The 25483-nt window shown below is 49.2% G+C and overlaps 1 protein-coding gene across 1 annotated transcript; it reads left to right on the top strand.

The window, feature by feature from the left end:
* Positions 1-15996: 15996 nt before the first annotated feature.
* On the top strand, positions 15997-16911 carry LOC141052163 (olfactory receptor 8G17-like). Its single transcript, XM_073549392.1, has one exon. It carries the CDS (start codon positions 15997-15999, stop codon positions 16909-16911), a length of 915 nt encoding a protein of 304 aa, XP_073405493.1.
* Positions 16912-25483: the final 8572 nt, after the last annotated feature.

Raw genomic sequence — 25483 nt, 5'->3', positions numbered from 1 at the left:
TTCATGAACATGAGCCTCCAATGACGACTCAGTGCTTTTACTTTTTACAACTTCAGAAGAGGAGGCGATAGAGCTGGAGGCTGAGTCAGCAATGTAAGCCAAAACTTTTTCCTGAAGCTCTGGCTTTAAAAGCGGTTTGCCAACTCCTAGAAAACTAAGCCTTCGAGGCCTTTTGGAACCAGACAATGGCGCAGGCTCAACACCTCCTGCATTCGGTCCTATTTTGCTTTTGCCACTACCATCAGATCCAACACCATCATTACCAGCTGGCAACCCCCGCCTAATTCCACGGCCTCTTCCACCAGCCTTCCTCATTTTTGGCAAAAATGTACACAAAATCCCACAAACTATATAGTAATGTAAAACAAGGTACAAGGTGTATAAAGGACAGGGGAGATGTAGAATTTCTGAACACACTTGTGGACACTGTTGGATTGTGTGAGGCCCAGTGAATATCACATCGCTATGTCACAGGCTCGATGTCGTAGGTGTGAAAAATGTCACTATAGGACAGGGGAAATGTAGAATTTCTGAACTCACTTGTGGACACTGTTGGATTGTGTGAGGCCCAGTGAATATCACACCGCTATGTCACAGGCTCAATGTCACAGGTGTGAAAAATGTCACTATAGGACAGGGGAGATGTAGAATTTCTGAACACACTTGTGGACACTGTTGGATTGTGTGAGGCCCAGTGAATATCACACCGCTATGTCACAGGCTCAATGTCGTAGGTGTGAAAAATGTCACTATAGGACAGGGGAGATGTAGAATTTCTGAACACACTTGTGGACACTGTTGGATTGTGTGAGGCCCAGTGAATATCACACCGCTATGTCACAGGCAGAAATTGGCTAGTGTATGACAAACTACAAGGTGTATATATAATTGGGCAGAATAGGAATCTCCCTAGAGTGTAGGTCTGTAAGAACGGAACAAGTCCTCGACTTATTCTTACAGAGTGACACACAGATAGCTTCACTGTGGCCGTGATAACAGCCGTTACATGGTACTGAGAGAGGAGCGTGCACGTACACCGGTGTCCGTAAAATTGTCAAGTTCCGTGTTTTTTAAGAATACGGACTGACACAGGCTGTCTCTCTATAGTTTTGAATGTGATCAAGCAGCAAATATACTTAACTGTTTGAAAAACAGACAAAACTAGAAGGTGGAGGTCTGTAAGAACGGAACATGTTCTCGACTTATTCTTACAGAGTCACACACAGATAGCTTCACTGTGGCCGTGTTAACAGCCGTTACACGGTACTGTGTGAGGAGCGTACACCGCTGTATGGTGTGAAAAAATGCACGCTCAGTACCTCACCAGGAGAAGAAAAAAAAATTTGGATTGCTTTTAAAAAAGCAGTTTGCAGAGCAGTGGGAAAACAGCAATGCAGCTATCAGGAAGCCTTATAAGGCAGCCTAACAACCAACACAGCTGATCCAGCAAAATATAGCCTCCACTTGCACTGCACGCACAGTGACTGGTGTGTTATACAGGCAAAATCGCTAGCAGCAGAAGCAGTTTTTGGTGTCTTCTTCCCTGCCTAACGCTCTCCCTACAGAATCAGCAGCAGCAGCTCTCCCTATTCTGAGATCAGCATGAGTAACATGGCAGTCGGCGTGCACGCCGTTTTATACCCCCTGTGACGCCCCCCAAAGGAAGCCAATCACTTGCATGCCCTTCTCAAAGATGTTGATGACCCCTGCCTATGTCATCACGTTGCCACAGTGTCCGTGGATCCTGATTGGCTGAAAAAGGGCGGAAAACAAACTTTTGAAACGCGACTTTGGCGCTAAAGTCGCCGAGCTCATGGCCGACCTCACCCTAGGGTCGGGTTTCGTTTCATGAAACCCGACTTTGCCAAAAGTCGGCGACTTTTGAAATTTTTCGACCCGTTTCGCTTAACTCTAGTGGTAACCTGCTGCTCAGTAATGGTGGATGCTATATGGCGGTATACTATAAGAACACACGTGGGTTATCGTCACCCAGTGTGTACAGGGGCGGACTCTTGCTTCACAGAGCTCCACTACCGCTGAACATAAACGCCGGAGCCTGTTTGTGCTCACAGAGCTCGGCTAAAAGAGCGCAGAGTGTACGGCCTCAGAACGCTACCCCAAGGACACGGGGTTAGAGTCCCTCTAGGCCCACTGAGTGCGCGGCGTCGCTGCCATGAGCGCCACTAAAGACGCTGGCAGTGGTGTGTGGAGCACGTGCACTGAGGCGTGCTGGATCACTGGTGAGGACCAATGTCAGACTCAAACCCTGACCTACCTACACCTAAGCCTGGGTGCTAGCAGGCTAGTCTGCACAACACATGCGTACCAAGGGTAGGGGTTTCATAATGAGTCAATCACCAGATACATTCATACGTGCATACAACTCTCACACCTCATAGTCTGTAAATACAGTCTATCCTAGCGCATGGGCGAGCGGTCATGCGAACCTTTTAAAGCCACGGGCGTCCGGGACCTTCCTAGCTTCTCGGATGGGCCAATCCGAACGCGAGCAGGACCTGAGCACGTGACCCTCGATTTCCAATGGGAGATCATTCCACGGGCATGCTCAGTGGCCCGACATGAGGACTTAGTCCCTGGAGAATCTCGCTGCTGAGCAGCATGCATTGTCATAGCTGTGCCAAAGGTGGTAGCAGCAAGCAAACCAATGGAGTTGACCTGGGCAGAGTGCCGGGATCACGAAATCTGCTGAGCAGGCTCCACTGGGTGCAAGGCTCTGGATTCCTGCTGTGCAGTGGCAGGAACCTGATGCCTAACACACGCACATGCACTCCCGCCATCTTAAAGGGTCAGCATGAGCGAGGGTTGTAGTGAGCCCGGTTTCGGCTGGCTCCAAATTTTGCCAAGCCTCTGGAATCTCCGGTCCAGGTTTCTGATCCTCAGGAGGCCATGGAGGTTTTTCAAGTGGAATCTAAGTCTCGGTCCACTCGTACACCCCCGATCTGCCATGTTTGTAGGCAGCCTGGTCATTATGCCAACAAGTGTGCCCAATGGCAGGGAAGAGGCTCACTAGGCACGGCAGCCTTTTCATCCAAGTTGACCTTTTTGGGCGACACTTTCTTTTGACTCGACCATCTTTTCAGTGGAGGTTTGTGTAGACTCCGGGTGTTAGGCATCGGCTTCCTGTCACTGCACAAAAGGAATCTCCAGCCTTACCTTCAGCGGTCTCCCATTCCTCTCCAGCCCCAGAAGAGGCTGCTCAACAGACTCATCAATCCCAGCGCTCTGCTCAGACTAGCACTGTGGTTTTGGTTGCTGCTGCCACCTCTGGTTCAGCTATAGCTACGCATGCTCGTCAGCAGCGAGCTACTCCAGGGACTAAGTCCTCCTTTCGGTCCACTGAGCATGCCCGTGGGATGAGCTCTCATTGGAGATCGGAGGTCACATGCTTAGGTCCTTCTCCAGCTCGGATTGGACCATCAGGACGGTCCCGGCAGGATGCTGCTATAAAAAGTTTGCATGGCCGCTCAGCCATGCGCTAGTATAGACAGTTGTTGTAACTTGTATGTGTGATGATGGGTGTATGGAACTGGTGATTGACTCATTAAGAAACCCCCTCCCTTTGATACGTATGTTGCAGGTTATCTTAGTCTGATTCAGCGCCTTGTAGTGGCTAAGTCTAGCACCCCAGTGCTTCCTATCCACAGCACTTCTCTTAGTGCTATATTGTGCCACCAGGCACAAGGCACCTAAGTAACTGCATCCGCCAGTGCAGTGCCATGCGCAGGTAGCACTTTCCTTACCCAGTCGGAGTGGTTAGTGGCGTCCGCCAGGGCGGTGCAGTGCACACTTGGTGTGATAAATATTTTCTATTCATTCCCTGCTGGCACTGCTGCTGCGGCGCCAAGCACTAGTGGACTAGAGGGACTGCCACCCCGTGTCCTAGGGGCAGAGGCCTGTGTCCGTATCCTACCACTCATTCAGCCAAGCTTTGAGAGCTTAACAGGCTTCGGTATTTACTTTGCATGGCACTGCGGTTCTGTGAAGGAACAGAACTCGCTCCTGTACACACCGGGTGACGCTAACCCGCGTGTGTTCATTTATTATTTGCCGTATAGCCTCCGCCATTACTGAGCAGCAGTTTTCCATCACTGCACGGTGGACCACGGGCTGCGAACGCACCTTATACCATCTTTATTATTTGGTGCGTTCCACCAGCCCCTAACATTTTACTAGCGCCAGGGTCTGGCTAGTAATGGCGGACGAGCAGCGACTTCACCGGTATATCCAGCAGCTGGGGGGAAGTTTGGCGGCTCTCGAGCGCTCAATCTCAGCTGTGGATTTTACTGTGGTCGCTGTTTAGGCAGCCATGGAGGCTGTCTCTCGTGTGTCCATTGCCATCCCTGCCCTGACTTTATCCCACCTCCTGCTGCCCAGGAAGTTCTCGGGTGATAGTGCATCTTGTAGGGGTTTCGTGAGCCAGTGCACTATACAGCTGGAGCTGCTGGCTGCATGATTCCTCTCTGAGCGGGTTAAGGTGGGATTTATTATTTCCCTCTTGTCGGGCAGGGCTTTGGAGTGGGACACACCGCTGTGGGAGCATGGTGATCAAGTGGTGCAGAGTGCCTCACTGTTCTTGGGCACTCTGAAGCAGGTCTTCCTGGGACCGTGAGTCACCCATGACACTGCACTCCAGCTACTGGCATTGTCACAGGGCTCGTCCATGATCAGCCACTATGCCATCCAGTTCCGGACGCTGGACTCTGAGTTGGAGTGGCCCGATAAGGTCCTCATTCCGGTATTCTGGAGATGTCTGGCTGACCATATGAAGGATGCCCCGGCCACCAGGGAGATTCCCGCCACACTGGAGGAGCTTATCACCATCTCCCCCCGTATAGACCTTCGCTTTGCTGAGCAAAGGTTAGAATGGTCCCAGTGTAGGCAGAGGTTTAGGTTGGCACTCAGTCTTGCTAAACCTCTAGAATCTCCTGATCGGGCGTCCGAGCATCAGGGGGCTTCCCGTACGGGATCCAGGCCCTGGTCTGCTCGAGCTCCTGTGACCTGTCATGCTTGCCGGCAGTCTGGTCACCTTGCCAACCGGTGCCCGCAGTGGCCGGGAAAACGCTCGCATCTAGTGGCCGTAGAAGGTGGCTCACTAGAATCTGCGGCGTTTTCCTCCAAGCTGTCCTTTAAGGGGACACTTGAGTTTGGTTCTTCCACTCTGTCGGTGGAGGTTTGCGTGGATTCCGGAGTGGTGGGAAATTTTATGTCATCTGCCTTTGCTCAACGGCATGCAGTACCACTGGTTGTGATATCTAAGCCAGTCACCGTCAGAGTAGTGAACGGCGTAACTCTGCCCTCACAGATTACCCACCAGACCGCTCCATTGTTACTCTCGTTGTCTCCATCTCATCAGGAGACGATATCCCTCCTCATCATGCCCAAGGGTATTGACCAGGTCCTTCTAGGGGTCCTCTGGTTGTGGTATCATTCTCCCCATATAGAGTGTTCTTCAGGGAAAATTCTTGGTTGGAGTAAATCATGTGAGGTAGATGTCTGAGGGAGTGCATCCAGGTTGCTTCCACCGAGGTCCCCGCAGATCTTTCCTCGCTCCCCAAACACTATTGACAGTATGCGGACGTGTTCTCCAAAAAGGCAGCTGAAACCCTTCCACCGCATCGCCCCTATGACTGTTCTATTGATTTCTTGCAGGGTGCTAAGCCTGCCCGGGGTCGAGTCCACCCCTTATCTCTCCCGGAGACAGAGGCCATGTCTCAATACATCAGGGAGAATCTTGCAAGAGGATTCATTAGGTAGTCAGTGTCACCAGCGGGGGCGGGATTCTTCTTTGTCGAGAAGAATGGAGAACTGCGTCCCTGCATCGTTTATAGGGGTCTTAACGCTATTACCGTTGAGAACAAGTATCCTCTGCCCCCTGATATTGGAACTGTTTGACTACGGGCAGTGAGAGTTTTCACCAAATTAGATCTGCGGTGGGGCCTATAACCTGATACGCATCCGTGAGGGGGACAAATGGAAGACGGCGTTTAACACCAGGGATGGCCATTATGATTATCTGGTCATGCCTTTGGTCTTTGTAATGCGCCGGACGTCTTCCAGGACTTTGTCAATGATATCTTTCAGTATATGCTTTCCACTTCGGTGGTTGTCTACGTGAATGACATCTTCATCTTCTCTCCAGATATGGATTCCCACTGGAGAGAGGTTGGAAAAGTCTTTGCCCGCTTGCGAGCTAACTCCCTCTACGCCAAGTTGGAGAAGTGCCTGTTTGAGCAAGAGTCCTTGCCTTTCCTAGGCTATATTATCTCTACCCAGGGTTTGGCTATGGATCCTGCCAAACTGCAGGCGGTAATGGACTGGCAGGAACGCCACTTCCTCAAAGCGGTGCAGCGCTTTCTGGGGTTCGTGAACTACTACTGCCAGTTCATTTCCAACTTCTCCACCTTGGTAGCTCCCTTGGTTGCCCTCACCAAGAAGGGAGCAAACTCCAAATTATGGTCCGAACAAGTCTCCAAGGCCTTTTCCTCCATCAAGTCCCACTTTGCTAGCGCTCCCATTCTACTCCGATGTAGATAGGCCGTTCATCTTGGAGGTGGATACTTCTTCCGTCGGTGCTGGAGTGGTCCTCTTTCAGAAGGACGCTCAGGGTCGGATGGACCCTTGCTTCTTCTATTCCAAGACCTTTTCACCGGGGAAGAGGAACTATTCTATCGGGGACAGGGAGTTGCTAGCAATTAAATTGGCCTTCTCGGAGTGGAGACACCTTCTGGAAGGGGCTCGGTTCCCTTTCCAGTTGTTCACCGACCATAAGAACTTGGTATACCTACAGACAGCCCAGCGGCTGAATTCTCGCCAGGCCAGATGGTCCCTTTTCTTCTCCCAGTTCCACTTCACCCTTCATTTCCTTTCTGGTGAGACGAACGTCCAGGGCGATGCCCTCTCTCGCTCCGTGGTGTCAGCGGAGGAGGAGAATGAGGGGCCTCGGCTAATTGTCCCTTCTGAGAGTCTGAGGACTGTGGCTACATTCGCCCTTGAGTCGGTGCCCCTGGGCAAGACGTTTGTCCCTGCCCGATTGCGGCCGGAGGTCCTCTCTTGGGCTCACGCATGCAGGGTGGGTAGACACTTTGGGACGAAGCGGACCTCTGAGCTACTGGTGAGGACATGTTGGTGGCCGCTTATGGCCCGGGATGATGGAGACTACATTCGGGCATGCGTCTCCTGCGCCCAGAACAGGTCTTCTCGGCAAAGGCCCGCTGGGTTACTTTACCCCCTGTCGGTGGCAGACAGGCCCTGGGAAATGGTCGGCATGGACTTCATGGTGGGCCCAAGTCCAGTGGCAGCATGGTTATCTGGGTTGTCACCGACCATTTCTCCAAGATAGTGCACGTGGTGCCACTCTCGCAGCTACCTTCTGCACGGGGCCTGGCAGCATTGTTCGTTAAGCATGTCTTTCGCTTGCATGGCACTCCAGACAAGATAGTGAGTGACCGGGGTCCCCAGTTTGCATCTCGGTTCTGGAGAAAGCTTTGTAATTTGCTCAGTATTGAGCTAAATCTCTCCACGGCCTATCATCCCGAGACGAACGGGTTGGTAGAGAGAGCCAACCAGACCCTGATCACATATCTTCGACATTTTGTCTCGGCCAGGGAGGACGACTGGGCATCTTTGCTACCGTGGGTGAAGCTTGCTTTGAACAATGCTGTGGCTGATTCCACTGGTCAGACCCCATTCCGCCTTAATTACGGCCAGCATCCATGCGTCCCTGTCCTTATGCCCGTGTCATCCACCGATTCCAGGGTGGCAGACTGGGCGGTGGAGGCACGTGACATTTGGGATTGCACTCAGGATGCCATCCGGGCCTCCAAGGAGAGAATGAGGGTCTCCGCCGACACACACTGGCGCCCCGCTCCGACCTTTGCTCCTGGCGACTTAGTGTGGTTCTCCGCCCGTAACATCAGGCTGCGGGTCGAGTCCACTAAATTCGCACCTTGCTCCATTGGTCCCTTCAAGGTCCATGAGCAGATCGACCCTGTGGTCTATCGTCTGGCCCTTCCACCACACTTGGCTATCACTGACACCTTCCACATGTCCCTCTGTAAGCCTGTCCACATGTCTCGGTTCTCCGAGTCATCTGCCGGGACATCATACCTGTCCTCGGACGAGTTTGAGGTTAATGCCATCGTGGGATGCAGGGTGGTACGTGGAAAGAAGTTTTATTTGATGGACTGGAAGGGTCATGGTCCAGAGGCTCAGACCTGGGAGCCAGTGGAGAACATCCGCGCTCCACCTCTCGCTGCGGCATTTGAGCGTAGCGAGGCTCAGAGAGGAGCGAGCCCTAGGAGGGGGGGTAATGTTAGGTGTTGGCTTCCTGTCGCTGCACAACAGGATTCTCATGCCTTGCCTTCGGCGGTCTCCCATTCCTCTCCAGCCACAGAGGCGGCTGCTCAACAGACTCATCGATCCCGGCGCTCTGCTCAGACTAGCACTGTGGGTTTGGTTGCTGCTGCCACCTCTGGTTCAGCTATAGCAATGCATGCTAGTCAGCAGCAAGCTACTCCAGGGACTAAGTCCTCCTTTCATTCCACTGAGCATGCCCATGGGACGATCTCTCATTGCAGATCGGAGGTCACATGCTCAGGTCCTTCTCCAGCTCAGATTGGACCATCAGGAAGGTCCGGCAGGACGCTGCTATAAAAAGTTTGCATGGCCACTCGGCCATGTGCTAGTATAGACAGTTATTGTAACTTGTATGTGTGATGATGGATGTATGGAACTGGTGGTTGACTCATTAAGAAACCCCCCTTTGATACTTATATTGTAGGGTATCTTAGTCTGAGTCAGCGCCTTGTAGTGGCTAAGTCTAGCGCCCCAGTGCTTCCTATCCACAGCACTTCTCTTAGTGCCACCTGGCACAAGGCACCAAGGTAACTGCATCCACCAGCGCAGCGCCATGCGCAGGTAGCACTTTCCTTACCCAGTCGGGGTGGTTAGTGGCGTCTGCCAGGGCGCTGCAGTTTAAAACTTGGTGTGTTAAATATTTTCTATTCATCCCTTGCTGGCACTGCTGCTGCAGTGCCAAGCACTAGTGGACTAGAGGGACTCCCACCCCGTGTCCTTGGGGCAGAGGCCTGTGTCCGTATCCTAGCGCTCATTCAGCCGAGCCCTGTGAGCGTAACAGGCTTCGGTATTTACTTTGCGTGGCACTGCGGTTCTGTGAAGGAACAGAACTCGCTCCTGTACACACCGGGTGAAGCTAACCCGCGTGTGTTCATTTATTATTTGCCATATAGCCTCCGCCATTAATGAGCAGCAGTTTTCCATCACTGCACGGTGGACCACGGGCTGCGAACGCACCTTATACCATCTTTATTATTTGGTGCGTTCCACCAGCCCCTAACATTTTACTAGCGCCAGGGTCTGGCTAGTAATGGTGGACAAGCAGCGACTTCACCGATACATCCAGCAGCTGGGGGGCAGGTTGGCGGATCTCGAGTGTTTAACCTCAGCTGTGGATTTTACCACGGTCGCTGTTTAGGCAGCCATGGAGGCTGTCTCCCGTGTGTCCACTGCCATCCCTGCCCTGACGTTATCCCGCCTCCCGCTGCCTAAGAAGTTCTCGGGCGATAGTGCTTCTTGTAGGGGTTTCGTGAGCTAGTGCACTATACATCTGGAGCTGCTGGCTGCACGATTCCTCTCTGAGTGGGTTAAGGTGGGATTTATTATTTCCCTCTAGTCGGGCAGGGCTTTGGAGTGGGCCACACCGCTGTGGGAGCATGGTGATCAAGTGGTGCAGAATGCTTCACTGTTCTTGGGCACTCTGAAGCAGGTCTTCCTGGGACCGAGAGTCACCCATGACACCGCACTCCGGCTGCTGGCATTGTCACAGGGCTCATCCATGATCAGCCACTATGCCATCCAGTTCCGGACGCTGGTCTCTGAGTTGGAGTGGCCCGATAAGGTTCTCATTCTGGAGAGGTCTGGCTGACCATGTGAAGGATGCCCTGGCCACAGGGAGATTCCCACATCTAGCGCCACTGTGCTTTCTATCCACAGCACTTCTCTTAGCGCCATATTGTGCCACCCTGCACAAGGCATCTAAGTAACTGCATCAGCCAGCACAGCGCCTTGCACAGGTAGCGCTTTCCTTACCCAGTCAGGGTGGTTAGTGGCATCCACCACAGCGGTGCAGTGCACACTTAGGGTGGTTTCACATTAGCGCTTTTTAAGCGCACGCACGGCCGGGGGTAGCTCCGCCCCCGAGCCGGCTCTCTGCCCGGCGTGCCCGCCCCTTGCTTGTAGCGCCGCCTCCTAGCGCACAGCGGCGCCTGCGATCGGTGCACCCTATCTTTAGCATAGGGTGCGCAGATCGTGCGCAGGCCGTGCGCTAGTTGCGCTTTGACCTGCGCTGCGCACTTTTGACGGTGCGCCGTGCGCGCCAAAATCAAACTTTTCGGATTTTGGCGCGCACGGCGCACCGTCAAAAGTGCGCAGCGCAGGTCAAAGCGCAACTAGCGCACGATCTGCGCACCCTATGCTAAAGATAGGGTGCGCCGATCGCAGGCGCCGCTGTGCGCTAGGAGGCGGCGCTACAAGCAAGGGGCGGGCACGCCGGGCAGAGAGGCGGCTCGGGGGCGGAGCTACCCCCGGCCGTGCGTGCGCTTAAAAAGCGCTAATGTGAAACCAGCCTTAGTGTGTTAAATATATTCTATTCATTCATCTCCTGCTGGGACCGCTGCTGCGGTGCCGAGCCCTAGTGGACTAGAGGGACTCACATCCTGTGTCCTTGGGGCAGAGGCCTGTGTCCGTATCCTAGCACTCATTCAACCGAGTCCTGTGAGCTTAACAGGCTTCGGTATTTACTTTGCACGGCACTGTGGTTCTGTGAAGGAACAGAACTCGCTCCTGTGCACACCTGGTGATGCTAACCCACGTATGTTAATTTATTATTTTCAGTATAGCCTCCGCCATTACTGAGCAGCAGTTTTCCATCACTGCACGGTGGACCACGGGCTGCGAACGCTCCTTATATCATCTTCATTATTTGGTGCGTTCCGCCAGCCCCTAACACTGGGGCTGAGTGCAATTTTTTGTACTCTGCCCTCGCCCAACGGCACACAATACCCCTAGTGATGCTCTCCAAGCCAGTTACCATCCAGGTGGTAAATGGGTCCGCATTGCCCTCACAAATAACACATCAGACCATTCCACTCTCTTTGGTCAAGTCTCCAGAACATCAGGAGATAATTTTGTTGCTGGTCCTTCCCAAGGGTATCGACAAGGTGTTATTAGGGATACCCTCCTATTGACAGGGCTACTGGGAGCATATTAGCTTGGAGTGGGTCATGTAATGGAAGATGTTTGAGGACTCAGGTTCAGGTTGCCACATCTGAATTCACCGCCGATCTAACCCCTCTCCCTAAACATTATTGGCCGTAAGCAGACGTGTTCTCCAAAAAGGCAGCGGAGACTCTTCCACCTCATCGCCCCTATGACTGTCCTATAGATCTCTTGCCAGGTGCTGAGCCTCCATGGGAACGTGTTTATCCTCTATCTCTCCCGGAGACCGAGGCTATGTCCCAATATATTAAAGAGAATCTGGCGAGAGGGTTTATCAGGAAGTCAGTGTCTCCCGGGGCTGAGTTCTTCTTTGTTCAGAAGAAGAACGGAGAACTACATCCATGCATAGATTACAGGGGTCTTAATGCCATTACTATCAAGAATAAATATTCTCGGTCTCTCAGCTCGGAGCTCTTTGATAGAGTACGAGGAACAAGGGTATATACGAAGTTAGATCTGCGTGGCGCATATAATTTGATACGAATTTGTGAAGGAGGTGAATGGAAGACTGCGTTAACACATGGGACAGCCACTACGATTATTTGGTGATGCCGTGCAGCCTGTGTAATGCTCCTGCCATTTTCCAAGACTTTGTTAATGACATCTTTCAGGAGATATTATCCACCTCGGTACTCGTCTGTCTGGATGATATATTTATTTACTCCCCAGATATCGACTCCCATCGAAAGAATGTCTGTAAAGTCGTGGAGCTCCAACACGCCAATTCCTTGTTCGCTAAGTTAGAGAAGTGTGTGTTGAGCAGGAGTCTTTGCCTTTCCTTGGCTATATCATCTCAGAGTCTGTAATGATCTGGCAGGAGCCCCACTCTCTGAAAGCAGTACAGCGCTTCATGAGGTTCATTAATTACTTTCGCCAGTTCATCCTGCACTTCTCTACTCTAGTAGCTCCACTGCTAGCCCTCACCAAAAAGGAGCTAACCCCAAGTTGTGGTCGGAGGAGGTCTCCAAGGCCTTTATCTCTGTTATGTCTCATTTTGCTAGGGCTACCGTGTTACACCATCTTGATGAGAATAAACCATTCATATTGGAGGTGGATGCCTCTTCTGTCGGTGCTAGAGCAGTCCTGTACCAGAAGGATGCTCAAGGTCCTAAACATCCATGTTTTTTCTTTTCCAAGACCTCACCAGCAGAGAGAAACTATTCCATCGGGGAGAGGGAGTTACTGGCCATGAAACTGGCTTTCTCGGAGTGGAGACACCTCCTAGAAGGGACACGTTTCCCCTTCCAAGTCTTCACCGACCACAAAAATCTGCTGTACCTGCAGACTGCCCAGCGGTTGAATTCACGCCAAGCCAGATGGTCCTTATTCTTCTCCCGATATAATTTCACCCTCCATTTTCTCTCGGGGGAGAAGAATCTCCACGCCGATGCTCTGTCCCGTTCTGTTGCGTCATCTGAGGATGGGGACGAGCCTCGGCTTATCGTCCTGTCGGAGAGTCTGCGAACGGTAGCCCAGTTTTGCTTGAGTCGGTGCCTCCGGGCAAGACTCTGGTACCTCAATCTCCTTCCGGAAGTTCTCTCTTGGCCTTATTTGTCTGGGGTGGGTGGACATTTCGGATCAGAAGGACATCTGAGCTTCTGGTGGCCGCGAATGGCGCACGACGTTAGGGACTATGTCCAGGCATGCGTCTCCTGTGCCAAGAATCGGCCATCCCGGCAGAGGCCCGCGGGCTTGTTACATCCCCTGCCGGTGGCAGATAGGCCCTGGGAGATGATTGGGATGGACTTTTTTGTGGGTTTGCCCAAGTCCCGTAACAATACAGTCATCTGGGTAGTTACCGACAATTTCTCCTAGATGGTACACTTAGTTCCTCTTCTGCGTACACCGTCAGCACGGGCTTTGGCTGCGCTCTTTGTGAAGCACGTCTTCTGTCTTCATGGCATGCCAGACAAGATAGACAGTGACCGGGTCCTCAGTTCGCTTCTTGGTTCTGGAGAGAGCTCTTTCGTCTGCCGAGTATTGAGCTTAATCTCTCTTCAGCATACCATCCCGAGACGAATGGGTTGGTGGAGAAGGCCAATCAGACTCTGGTCACATACCTGCTTCACTTCATCTCTGCCTGGAATGATGACTGGGCATCCTCATTGCCTTGGGCAGAGTTTGCTCTTAACAATGTGGTCACCGATTCTACAGGTCAGACTCCATTTCAGCATCCGCATGTTCCCATCCCCATGCCCATCTCGTCTTCCGACTCTAGGGTGATAGACTGGGCTGTGGAAGCTCGTGACATCTGGGACCACGCACAGGATGCCATCAAGGCTTCTAAGGAGAGAATGTGGGATTCTGCTGGTGCACATCGCCACCCCACTCCTGTCATTGCTCCCGGCAACATAGTGTGGCTCAAGCTGCGTATAGCGTCCACTAACTTTTCTCCCCGTTATCTAGGTCCTTTTAAAGTCCTGGAGCAGGTTAATCCTGTGGTGTATCGCTTGTCCTTTCTGCTGCGCCTGAATATCACCAACACCTTTCACGTGTCCCTCTTGAAACCCGTTCACATGTCCCGGTTTTCTGAGTCATCTGCCGAGACGTCGGGTACGTCGACGGATGACTTTGAGATCAACACGATTGTCAGTTCCAAGGTGGTACTTGGCAAAAAATTTTATTTAGTGGACTGGAAGGGTCATGGGCCAGAGGATAGGACCTGGGAGCCAATTGAGCACATTCATGCCACCAAGATTGTTGCGGCCTTCGAGCGTGACTGAGGACTCTGTGTTGTGAACGCACTTCATTCTAACATTTTATTTAGTGTGTTCGGCCAACCCTAACACCCTGTCTGCTGCACTCATGTGCGAACTCTGTTTGCTGCAGTCTGATGCGAACTGTCTGCTGCATTCTAATTCAAACCCTGCAGCTGCTCCTTCCAGTCTGTCCTCTGGGTCCAGCTGCTGCACGTCTGTTGGTCTGCCCTGGAGTGGCACCTGGCGTTCAGCGGGAGCCAAGTCTAACCTCACCATCAGAGACTCTAGTGAACAGATAGGTGTTCGCTTAGTCTCGCCCCTCCAGACTCTCTACGGTGAATGGCACAGTGGTTCCACAAGCCACATCCGTGAGACTAACAGCAGTATGAATATTGATTATAATTAGCCTTAATAAGGGCTGTTGTTGCAGTTGAAAGAAATATTAATGGTGCCTAATCCCTGCCTATATGCATCTAAAACTCTGTCTCTTGCTGAGCAGCGCTGCATCTCTCCCTGCTCTGCCTGTGTCCATTCGTACACTGTGCCATGCATGGTGTTACAGGTCTTATATAGACCGGAAGACGCTATGTGGTTAAACAATCACAGTAATGCTACAACGAAGATTACAGTGACTGGCGGACAATCCCTGCATGTTTATTAGATGTCTAACAACCACCAAACATGCGAGGCGGTGATTCCAGCTTGCGCACGAGCATTAAAAAATATTCGACGAGTAACGAGCATCTCGAGCACACTGTCGAGTCGAGAGAGAAATGAGCAGTAACAAGCACATTCGCTCATCGCTATTATTGCTAATTATTTTGTGAGGTTTGAACATTTTTGAAGGGCAAGAAAATTCAGAGTTGAAAAATTGCACATTTTTCCACATTTTTGTGAAATTTTAAATATTACCATAAAAAATACAAATCTTATCGACCTAAATTTACTACTGTCATGAAGTACAATGTGTCACGAAAAAACAGTCTCAGAGTCAATAGGATATGTTTAGCATACCAGAGCTATTACCACACTGGTCAGAATTGAAAAATTTGGCCTGGTCAGGAAGGTGAAAATAGGCTGGGTGGCTCGACACCCATTAAATAGCGGATAGAATAACCTTTTTTGAGAACCAAATTAACTACAGGCAGCTATAGAAAATAAAATTGCTTAATGATAATGGATGGCAAAAGAAGATTTAGTAACCAATGCCATGTAGCTGCTGCCAAATCAAATGGAATTATAATGGTGAGTTGGACAAAACTTACTGGACATGATAGCATCTTTTTATACATGTATGGTGAATTCCACTTTGTCCCATATTCTATATACTTCCCAAAACTTTCATAGTAGGGGTAAAAAGTGTCTAAGACATATACCGGAATATATTGGTCAAAATAGATTTTTTCAGTATACAAAACACATTTGGAATAAGAAAACACAATGGAAAGAATATTTCCATTAATACTTACTGTAATAACAAGAAGGAAAATTAATGTGTCCTTTGGGTTCCTCGCCTTTATGTTTCTCATCCCATCGGCCATCATTGACCTTAGGGAAGCCCTTGTAATTCTGCTATTTTTTCTATTTAAACCGAGCCTTCTCTCACTACCACGCTCCATGTATTCATGGAGAATAACTGCCACATGTTGCCGTTATGCACTTCAGTGGAATAGTTAGCTGGATATATCATTTACGTGGGTCATGTTTCACCTTGGCCAAGAATTTTACTGAAACCAGCGTGCATGGTTGTAGAGTATATATCTAACCAAATAGTACTTTTGTATGGATAAGATAGCAGATAATACTGAAAATCCTGTACAATCATTGTTTTCTCTTGTAACTATTGCTTTGGTGAAGTATTGTGTTATTTGTGCATGATTTGAAAACCTTAGGTAACATAAAGGCATAATCACATTTTTCTTGAATCAATTTTAATTTCATCTTGAAATTTAGATATATTTTTAAAAACGTTATAAATTGCATGGATCATAAAAATGTGAGCCTAATAACCTATTTCTTCATCACCGGGATCTCAGACGATCCTTTTGTTTTCCTCTTGGTTCTGTTAATTTATCTCATGACTCTCGGAGGTAATATCACCATCTTCCTCCTTATCTGTTTCGATAACCATCTCCATACTCCCATGTACTTTTTTTTGGCAAACTTGTCTATCTTGGACATTAGTTGTTCTACCATAACTTTTCATAAAATCTTTACTTATTTCATATCGGGAGATAACATTGTCTCGGTTCATCAATGTCTTGTGCAAATTATTGTCTTTTTGCTATTTTCTTGTTATGAACTGTTGGTTTTAGCAGTTATGGGCTATGATCGCTATGTTGCCATCTGTAAGCCCTTACATTATAATCTTCTCATGAATTTTAAACGGTGTGCCCTTTTGGTCGTTATTTGTTGGATTTGTGGTATTTTTGAATACTTAACTTTTATAATAGAGATCTTTAAATTAACATGTTTTAAGTCTAACAAGATGGACCATTTCTTCTGTGACATTATACCATTCCTAAACTTGACTTGCAATGATATATCATTTCTTCAGCTCTATATATACATTGTTGGGGGACTTGTTGTTGGTTTTATACCTTTCTTCCTTATATTCATCTCCTACATCTTCATAATTGGCACCATCTTGTCTATACGTTCTAGCACTGGCAGACGTAAAGCCTTCTATACATGTTCCTCTCACCTTACAGTTGTCATCTGTTTTTATACTTCTCTATCCTTACAATATGTGACACCATCTTCAGCTAGAAATTTAGATATCAGTAAATATTTATCTTTGCTTAATGGAGCTGCTGTCCCTTTTCTGAACCCCCTGATCTACAGCTTAAAGAATAAAGACGTGAAAGCCGCTATAAGAAGAAGCATGAGAAGATAAAATAATAACAAATGTTTCTGCTATGCTAATCAAATTGCAAGGCCATAATACACATGTTTAAACCATTATTCTTATACCTTAACCTTATAGAAAGATTTAAGTTTTTATCTGATCTTACAATAAAGGATCTTATTCATTGGTTGTATGTGCAATTCCAGACACTCTACGGACAATTCTGTTCTCAAACAACATCTTAAAATTGTAATGGTCTGAACTATTTTAATGCCATATGTCTTTTTATACTGCATAGTGTGTTGTGTGATACATAAGGTATGGTATAAGTATTGGTAACACAGTTTTTGGCATGGGATCCCTACAATGTAAGACAAATAATGTATTTATAGAGTAGGATATAATGTAGTGACCATTAGAGTTGAGCGACTTTTGGTTTTTTAGGGTCGCGTTTCGTTTCGTGAAACCCGACTTTTCCAAAAGTCGGGTCGAGCAAGATCGTCCGATTATAGGGAAAAGTCGGGGTCGTCCCGAAACACGAAACCCAATGTAAGTCAATGGGGAATAAAAGTCGGCAGTGAGAGGAGGACAGGAAACACACCAACAGTGCCCATTTGAATGCCAAAAGCATCAATTCTTCTTACTTAAGCTTGTCAACCTTAATTAACTTCATAATACAAGTTACGCACTGAAAAATGGGGGTTATTTGGCTACAGACTGTGGGGGGGGAGGGCTGGCTCCAGGTTTTCATGTGCCCTGTGCGAAAGAGCGCCCCTTTAACATACCACAACTCATCATGCTCCGATACGGCAGAGAAATAGCGGTATAGTACAATGAAAAATACCTCACTTTTTACATCTCATGACGAGGCCCATCTATTTCTCCATACAGAATCATTGGTCCCATATAATGTTTGAAACAGTATATGATGAGCTCCACATAATGCTACAGTATATGTTGGTCCCCATGGATGAAGCTCTACTGTCTTATGGGCCCAAATAATGCTCCAAACATAATGGGCCCCATTTCTAATGCTCTAGTGTATAATGGGCCCTGTAAATGCTGCTCCAGTGTCTGATGTCCACCTTTGGAATGTTCCAGTGTATGGTGGGCCCCATCTATCATTCTCAGACGGTGTTAGGCCCAGTATGGATTGCACGTGATTGCACAAAGGTTAGAAAGGGTACCGTATCCCCAAATAACATGTATGGATAGCGTACACATTCAAAATATATGTCTCAGGAGGCAGGCTCAGACGGTGTTAGGCCCAGTATGGATTGCACGTGATTGCACAAAGGTTAGAAAGGGTACCGTATCCCCAGATAACATGTATGGATAGCGTACACATTCAAAATATATGTCTCAGGAGGCAGGCTCAGACGGTGTTAGGCCCAGTATGGATTGCACGTGATTGCACAAAGGTTAGAAAGGGTACCGTATCCCCGGATAACATGTATGGATAGCGTACACATTCAAAATATATGTCTATACATCAGGAGGCAGGCTCAGACGGTGTCAGGCACAGTATGGATTTGACGGCCCAGATTACACAGCGGAGGAGCAGGGAGAGGTAAAGATTGCAAATGCTGGGGCCCTGCCCAAGCAAGGGGGGCCCACTCGTGGGCGTCGGTACTGGCACTGGTCCCCTCATAGTACAGCGGTGTGTCTGACGGCGGGTGTGACCCACCACCGTCAGAGACACTTGATTGCACTATGAGGGACCCTGTGCCAGTGCCCGCGCCCAAGAGTCGGCCTACCCACCTGTCCAGGGCAACGGCACTCGCACGGTGTCGTGCGCTAGGTGGTGATCCCGGCCATGGGGGGGAGGCAGCACAGTTAGGGAGTTTTAGAAAGTGGCATATGTTGATGTTGGACATTCAGCTGATGCAAAAGGCGAAATAGGTGAAGTACCAGGAAGAGGTGGACCAAAGCAAGCCATTTTTCTGTCACCCTATGTATCATCAGGGAAAGGTGGGACAAAATCCTTGGAAACCCATGCGTGGTTCATTTTAATGAAGGTTAGATCATCCACATTTTGGGTTGACAGACGGGTCCTTTTTTCTGTCAGGATTGATCCAGCTGCACTGAAGACTCTTTCCGAAAGCACACTTGCAGCTGGGCAAGCGAGCTCCTGTAAGGCATATTGGGCCAATTCAGGCCAGGTGTCCAGTTTAGCGGCCCAATAGTCAAAGGGGAATGACCTGTGTGGGAGAACATCGATATGGGAGGAAAAGTAGTTTGTAACCATAGTTGACAACTGCTGTCACTTTCCATCGATGCAGTATTACCAGTTGTGTGAGCGGTATTTGAAAAATCAGTCCACAACATTGTCATGAAACCCCTGTCTCCAACGCCACTTCTGCTGTGTGCACCACAAACACCTCTGCCAAGCTGCCCCCGGCCCGTACGGCTCGTGTGAGAACCATCACCGCTGCTGTGTGCTGGGAATGCCTCAAGCAACCGATTTACCAGAGTTGCTTGTTTATTAGCCAATATTAGGTCAAGGTTCTCCTGTGGCATGATGTTTTGTAATTTGCCTTTATAGCGTGGATCCAGGATGCTGGCCAACCAGTAGTCGTCATCGTTCATCATTTTGGCATTGCGGGGGTCCCTTTTTAGGATCCGCAAGGCATAATCTGACATGTGGGCCAATGTTCCCGGTGTCAATGATGCACTGCGAGTGCTGGGTGGAGGAGCACTTTCTGGCAAATCCACATCCCTTCAGTCACGCACAAACCCTGTACCAGACCTTGCCACGCCAACATTTTCACTTGCCCCACGAGATGCATCCTCCTCCCCTAAGTAATCATCCCCATCATCATCCTCCTCCTCCTCTTCTTCCTCCACCTCGTCCAGGAGAGGTCCCTGAGCAGACAATGGCTGAATGTCATCAAGGATTCCCTCCTCCTCTTCCTCCTCATCAACATTGGCTGCAGACGCCTGCTCCTTAAGGTGCGTCAAAGTTTGCATGAGCAGACGCATAAGTGGGATGCTCATGCTTAGGATGGCGTCGTCTGCGCTTACCAGCCATGTGCATTCCTCAAAACACTGAAGGACTTTACAAAGGTCTTTCAGCTTCGACCACTGCACACCTGTCAACTCCATGTCTGCTCTCAAAGTGCCTGGCCGTGTATCCTCCCACAAATGCATTATGGCCTGCCTCTGCTCACACAGCCGCTCCACCATGTGCAGGGTGGAGTTCCACCTTGTTGCAATGTCGATAATGAGGCGGTGGTTGGGAAGGTGGAGCAATCGCTGCAGCTTCTGCATACGAACGGAGTGTACAGGCGACCGGCGGATGTGCGCGCACAGTCTTCGCACCTTCTGGAGCAGGGCTGTTAACTCCGGATAATTTTTGAGGAAGCACTGCACCACCAGGTTCAAGGTGTGAGCCAAGCAAGGTATGTGGCTGAGTTTTGAAAGGGCTATGGCTGCCACAAAATTACGGCCGTTATCACTAACTACCTTGCCTGCCTCAAGATGTACACTGCCCAGCCATGACTCAGTTTGTCGCTTCAAGTACTCGGCCAGCACCTCGGCGGTGTGTCTGTCGCCCAAACACATCATCTGCAACACAGCCTGCTGACGCTTTCCACTAGCTGCTCGATAGGGGGACACATCGTGTGCAACAGTGGCAGCTGCAGATGGAGAGCTCGTACGACTGCGCTCTGTGGACGAGCTTTCGCTTCTGGAGGAGGAGGAGGAGGGTCGAACGCCTACAGCCAACTGTTTCCTATACCGTGGGCTAGGCAGCACTGTCCCCCCACCGCTGTCCCCTGTGGACCCTGCATCCACCCCATTAACCCAGTGCGCAGTGATGGACACGTAACGGCCCTGGCCATGCCGACTGGACCATGCATCAGTTGTGAGGTGCACCTTTCCGCTCACTGACTGCTTGAGTGCATGGACAATACGGTCTTTCACATGATGGTGGAGGGCTGGGATGGCTTTGCGAGAGAAGAAGTGGCGACTGGGTAGGTCATAGCGTGGTACTGCATAGGCCATGAGTTCGCGGAAAGCTGTGCTTTCCACCAACCGAAAGGGCATCATCTCAAACGAGATTAGTTTGGCAATGTGGGCGTTCAAACCCAGTGTACGCGGATGAGAGACTGAGTACTTTCTTGACCTACTCATAGTGTCTGGGAGGGTGAGCTGGACTTGAGAGCTGCATATGGTGGAAGTAGCGGTGGACAGGGCGGACTGAGAGAGGGTTGATCATGGTGATGGAGTTGGTGTTCTTTCTGATGGCCTAGAATCAGTCTTTCGTTGATATAACAGTGGGATTCCCTGACTGCTGTGGTCTTGCAACGACACCTCAACATTTGCTGCTGTGCTAACCGGTGGGCTTACAGTGGGGGAAACAATGTAGCGTTGCTGACTACCTTCGTTGTGATCAGTTGCACATGTGGCACTTGAGGTTTGGTGTTGTGTCCACGCTTGCAAGTGCATGCTGGTTAAATGTCTAAGCATGCAACTGGTATTCAAATTTTTCAGATTTTTCCCTCGGCTAAAGGTCTTTGCGCACTTCTTACAGATAACCTTGGCCTGATCATGAGGATTTTGTTCAAAAAAGTGCCACACTGCACTCTTCCTACTTTGGCAGACATTTTGCGGCCTAGCACGCTGTGATCTTTTGACCCTCTGGACAAGCTGTCCAGCAACTCTTTTGATGTTTGGAACCTGTCTTTGGAGTGCTCCGGGCCTGCCAGATAACAGCTGTTGCGATGTCGATGTCTGCTGTGGATGCTCCTCATCTGAGATATTGGAAGCAGCACCCTCTTCCCCCAATGGATGCCAATCTGGGTCAACAACTGGGTCATCCATCACCTCCTCTTCAATGTCATGTGCACCTTCCTCTGTGTCACCGTGTATGGTGGTATAGTGTGCGGGAAGGGGCACCTGAGTCTCATCAGGGTCAGAATCTGGCTCTGTACACTGCGAGAACAATGTAGTGCTCTGAGTGAATGTACCAGCAGAATCATCCATCAGCGGCTGTGCATCAGTGCACTCCATGTCAGATTCATCTTGGCCTGGGTAATTCACCATTTCACTTGATAATCCAGGCATGGTATGTGAAAACAGCTCCATGGAGTAATCAGTAGTATGGCCTGCGTCATCCTTCAATCTTGGTTGGGGTGAAGGACACAAGGAAAGGTGTGGTTCATGAACATGAGCCTCCAATGACGACTCAGTGCTTTTACTTTTTACAACTGAAGAAGAGGAGGCGATAGAGCTGGAGGCTGAGTCAGCAATGTAAGACAAAACTTTTTCCTGATGCTCTGGCTTTAAAAGCGGTTTGCCAACTCCTAGAAAACTAAGCGTTCGAGGCCTTATGTAGCCAGACGATGACGCAGGGTCAGCACCTCCTGCATTCGGTCCTATTTTGCTCTTGCCACTACCATCAGATCCACCACCAACACCATCATTACCAGCTGCCAACCCCCGCCCAATTCCACGGCCTCTTCCACCAGCCTTCCTCATTTTTGGTAGAAATGTAGACAAAATCCAACAAACTATATAGTAATGTAAAACAAGGTACAAGGTGTCTATAGGACAGGGGAGATTTTGAATTTCTGCAGACACTTGTGGACACTGGACACTTTTGGATTGTGTGAGGCCCACTGATATCTGAGCGCTATGTGACAGGCTCGATGGCACAGCTGTGACCAAAGTGACTAGAGGATAAGGGAGATTTTGAATCTCTGCACACACTTTTGGACACTGGAAACTTTTGGATTGTGTGAGGCCCAATGAATATCTGAGCGCTATGTGACAGGCTCGATGGTACAGCTGTGACAAAAGTGACTAGAGGATAAGGGAGATTGGATTGCTTTTAAAAAAGCAGTTTGCGGAGCAGTGGGTAAACAGCAATGCAGGAATGTCAGGAAGCCTTAGAAGGCAGCCCAACAACCAACACCACTGATACACCACTATATAGCCTCCCCTTGCACTGCACACACAGTGACTGGTGTGTTGTGCAGGCCAAATCGCTAGCAGCAGAAGCAGTTTTTTTGTCTTCTTCCCTGCCTAACGCTCTCCCTACAGAATCAGCAGCAACCTCTCCCTATACTAAGATCGGCAGAAGTAAGATGGCGGTCGGCGTGCACGCACTTTTATACCCCCTGTGACGCCCACCAAAGCAAGCCAATCACTTGCATGCCCTTCTGAAAGATGGTGGTGACCCGTGCCTATGTCATCACGTTGCCCACAGTGTCCGTGGATCCTGATTGGCTGAAAAAGAGCGCAAAACAAACTTTTGAAACGCGACTTTGGCGCGTAAGTCGCCGACCTCGTGGCCGACCTCATCCTAGGGTCGGGTTTTGTTTCATGAAACCCGACTTTGCCAAAAGTCGGCGACTTTTGAAATTGTTCGACCCGTTTCGCTCAACTCTAGTGACCATAGGTTAAGATAGACTTTGGTAAACAGATATGCCAGATCACCAGTGAGGCCAAATTAATAGGTTACGCCTCAGATAACAAGCTCCAAGAAAAGCACGCACACAGGTTGTGAGCAAATAACTTTTCTGATTTAATGAAACACGAGGCAGGGTCATGCTTTAGTTACCATGTACCCAGAACATGTTGTTGTTGACTATTGAAAACATATAAGATAAGAAGTATAAAATCCTTGAATTAGAGACTACAAGACTACTACATTATAAGAACAAAGACTAGCAAATTCTAGCAATAGAAGCTAAAACATTAACCGTTCCATATCAATTTCCCCTTTTGTAAATGGTGTAACGTTTTGCCACAGGGCCTGTTGTTGTCCACAAAGGAGCTACTGTCTCATAGGTCTACACTATGGAAGGTTCAGCCTTAAGGCCCCGTCTCACATAGCAAGATCGCTAATGCGTCACTGATTTTGTGTTGCAACAGCGATCTCGCCTGCGATCTCGCTACATGTGACATGCAGCGGTGACCGGCCCCCTGCTGGATATCGCTGATCGTGCAGGAATGTCCTGTGCCATTTTTTCATGATCGGCGTCCCGCTGGCCAGCATGCATCGCTGTGTTTGATCGCTGGATCATTGCTGCGTCGCTGAAGAGATCTGCCTGTTTGACAGCTTACTAGCGATCATTTAGTGACGCACCAGCGATTCCTACCAGGTTGTATTGTCTGAGTCGCTGGTGAGTCGCTAAGTGAAACGGGACCCTTAGATTCTTTCTTCACACACACATTATTCAACATCTTATTCATAAATCAGTGCTTTTACGACTACATAAAGCAATAAACAAAACAATAAAATCCGCATTCAAGCCTGTACAATACCAGAAATCCATCCTGCTAGGCCACTAAACCAGTTGGCGGGATTTAAAAAGTAGTCTCTGTTTGTAGTAGACTCATTAAGAACATCACGTAACCTTGAAAATCTGAGTCCATGTCTCATCATATATGCAGTGTGGTGTTAATGTCTTCCATGGCTCCAGAGGTAAGGTTAAGTATGGCATAGTCCTTGCAGATACTGGGCTCTGTGTACAGATCCAACAGTCTTTTGTTTTTTTTCTTTTTTCATGTCCTTTATAAGAAAAGTGTGATGTCGAATAAGTTTTTTGTCCCAGTCAACATTTAAAAGTTATCCAGTGTTTCTGTAGGGTGCAATAATCCTGCTATGGCCAGCAAGGTGATTAGGAGAACAGTCATTCTGCCGGTGAAGTGACCTTTTTTTGCAGTGACAGGCGTGGATCCAGGTGGGCTTTCCCGCAAGTTTCACTGACGTGGATGCTGTCAGCTGGACTTGGAACAGGCCGTCAAACTGTGGATCTAGGCTTCTTCTCACATATCTGCGTATGAACACCCAATTGCCTGGATTCAGATGATGCACGTCTGCACTGGCATTCTGATCTGGAATGGATGAGAACACGTTTATGCACCACATTAAGTCTTTTCTGCAAGGCCTGGACATAGGCTGTCATAGCACCATGTTGCATTTGTAGCACCCGTGAAAAGTACAGACCAGTCTTTGGGACACAACAGAACAGGACTTTACAAAGAGACAAGTCCTATTTGGAGTGTGTCTGACTGAAAAGAGTGCAAGAGACAAGCACTCTACCCAATTCTTTCATGTCTCTGTCATGCTATTTTGAATTTTTAAGTTTAAGTGTCATTTTAGCATTAGCACATGTTACCGGATAGGCTTCCGACCAACCAGAGAAGAGATCTACCCACACTAGGATATATTCATACACGCCTACCATGGGTTGCTGTATGTAGTCAATCTGCAGTCTCTGAAATGGGTAGAGAGGCCTGGGTGTCACTTTCTTAGGGACGTTTACTGTTTTACCTAGGTTGTGCTGTGCACAGATGAATTTCATGGCTGTGTTACTGAAACCAGGAGCGATCTAGAAGGCATTTACCATGGCACACATGTGACTTTTTGAGGTGTGAGTGGGGCCATGTGTTGCTTGCGCCATGATAGGGAACAAGGACCTCTGTAAGCACAATTTATCCTTATTCTCCCATATTCCATATGAGTACAGTTCAGCTTTCATTTTTTCCTCTTCGCCACGACAGCACCCACTGAGAGAGGGGATCCGCCCCAGGAACAGGAAACCTACAGAGAGATAAATGGGGCGGTCCCCCTCGCTCCCTCAGTTTGGTTTCCTGTTCCTAGGAAGGA

This window comes from Dendrobates tinctorius, unplaced genomic scaffold (assembly GCF_039654945.1).
Source record: "Dendrobates tinctorius isolate UK_male_01 unplaced genomic scaffold, ASM3965494v1 ptg000158l, whole genome shotgun sequence".
Classification (NCBI taxonomy): Eukaryota; Metazoa; Chordata; class Amphibia; order Anura; family Dendrobatidae; genus Dendrobates; species Dendrobates tinctorius.
The sequence above is the reverse complement of the archived record's forward strand: the minus strand, read 5'-3'. Positions and strand labels throughout refer to the sequence as shown.

Bases quoted from the DNA above. Each gene is read 5' to 3' on its own strand.
- LOC141052163 (XM_073549392.1), top strand. From the start codon at position 15,997: ATGGATCATAAAAATGTGAGCCTAATAACCTATTTCTTCATCACCGGG.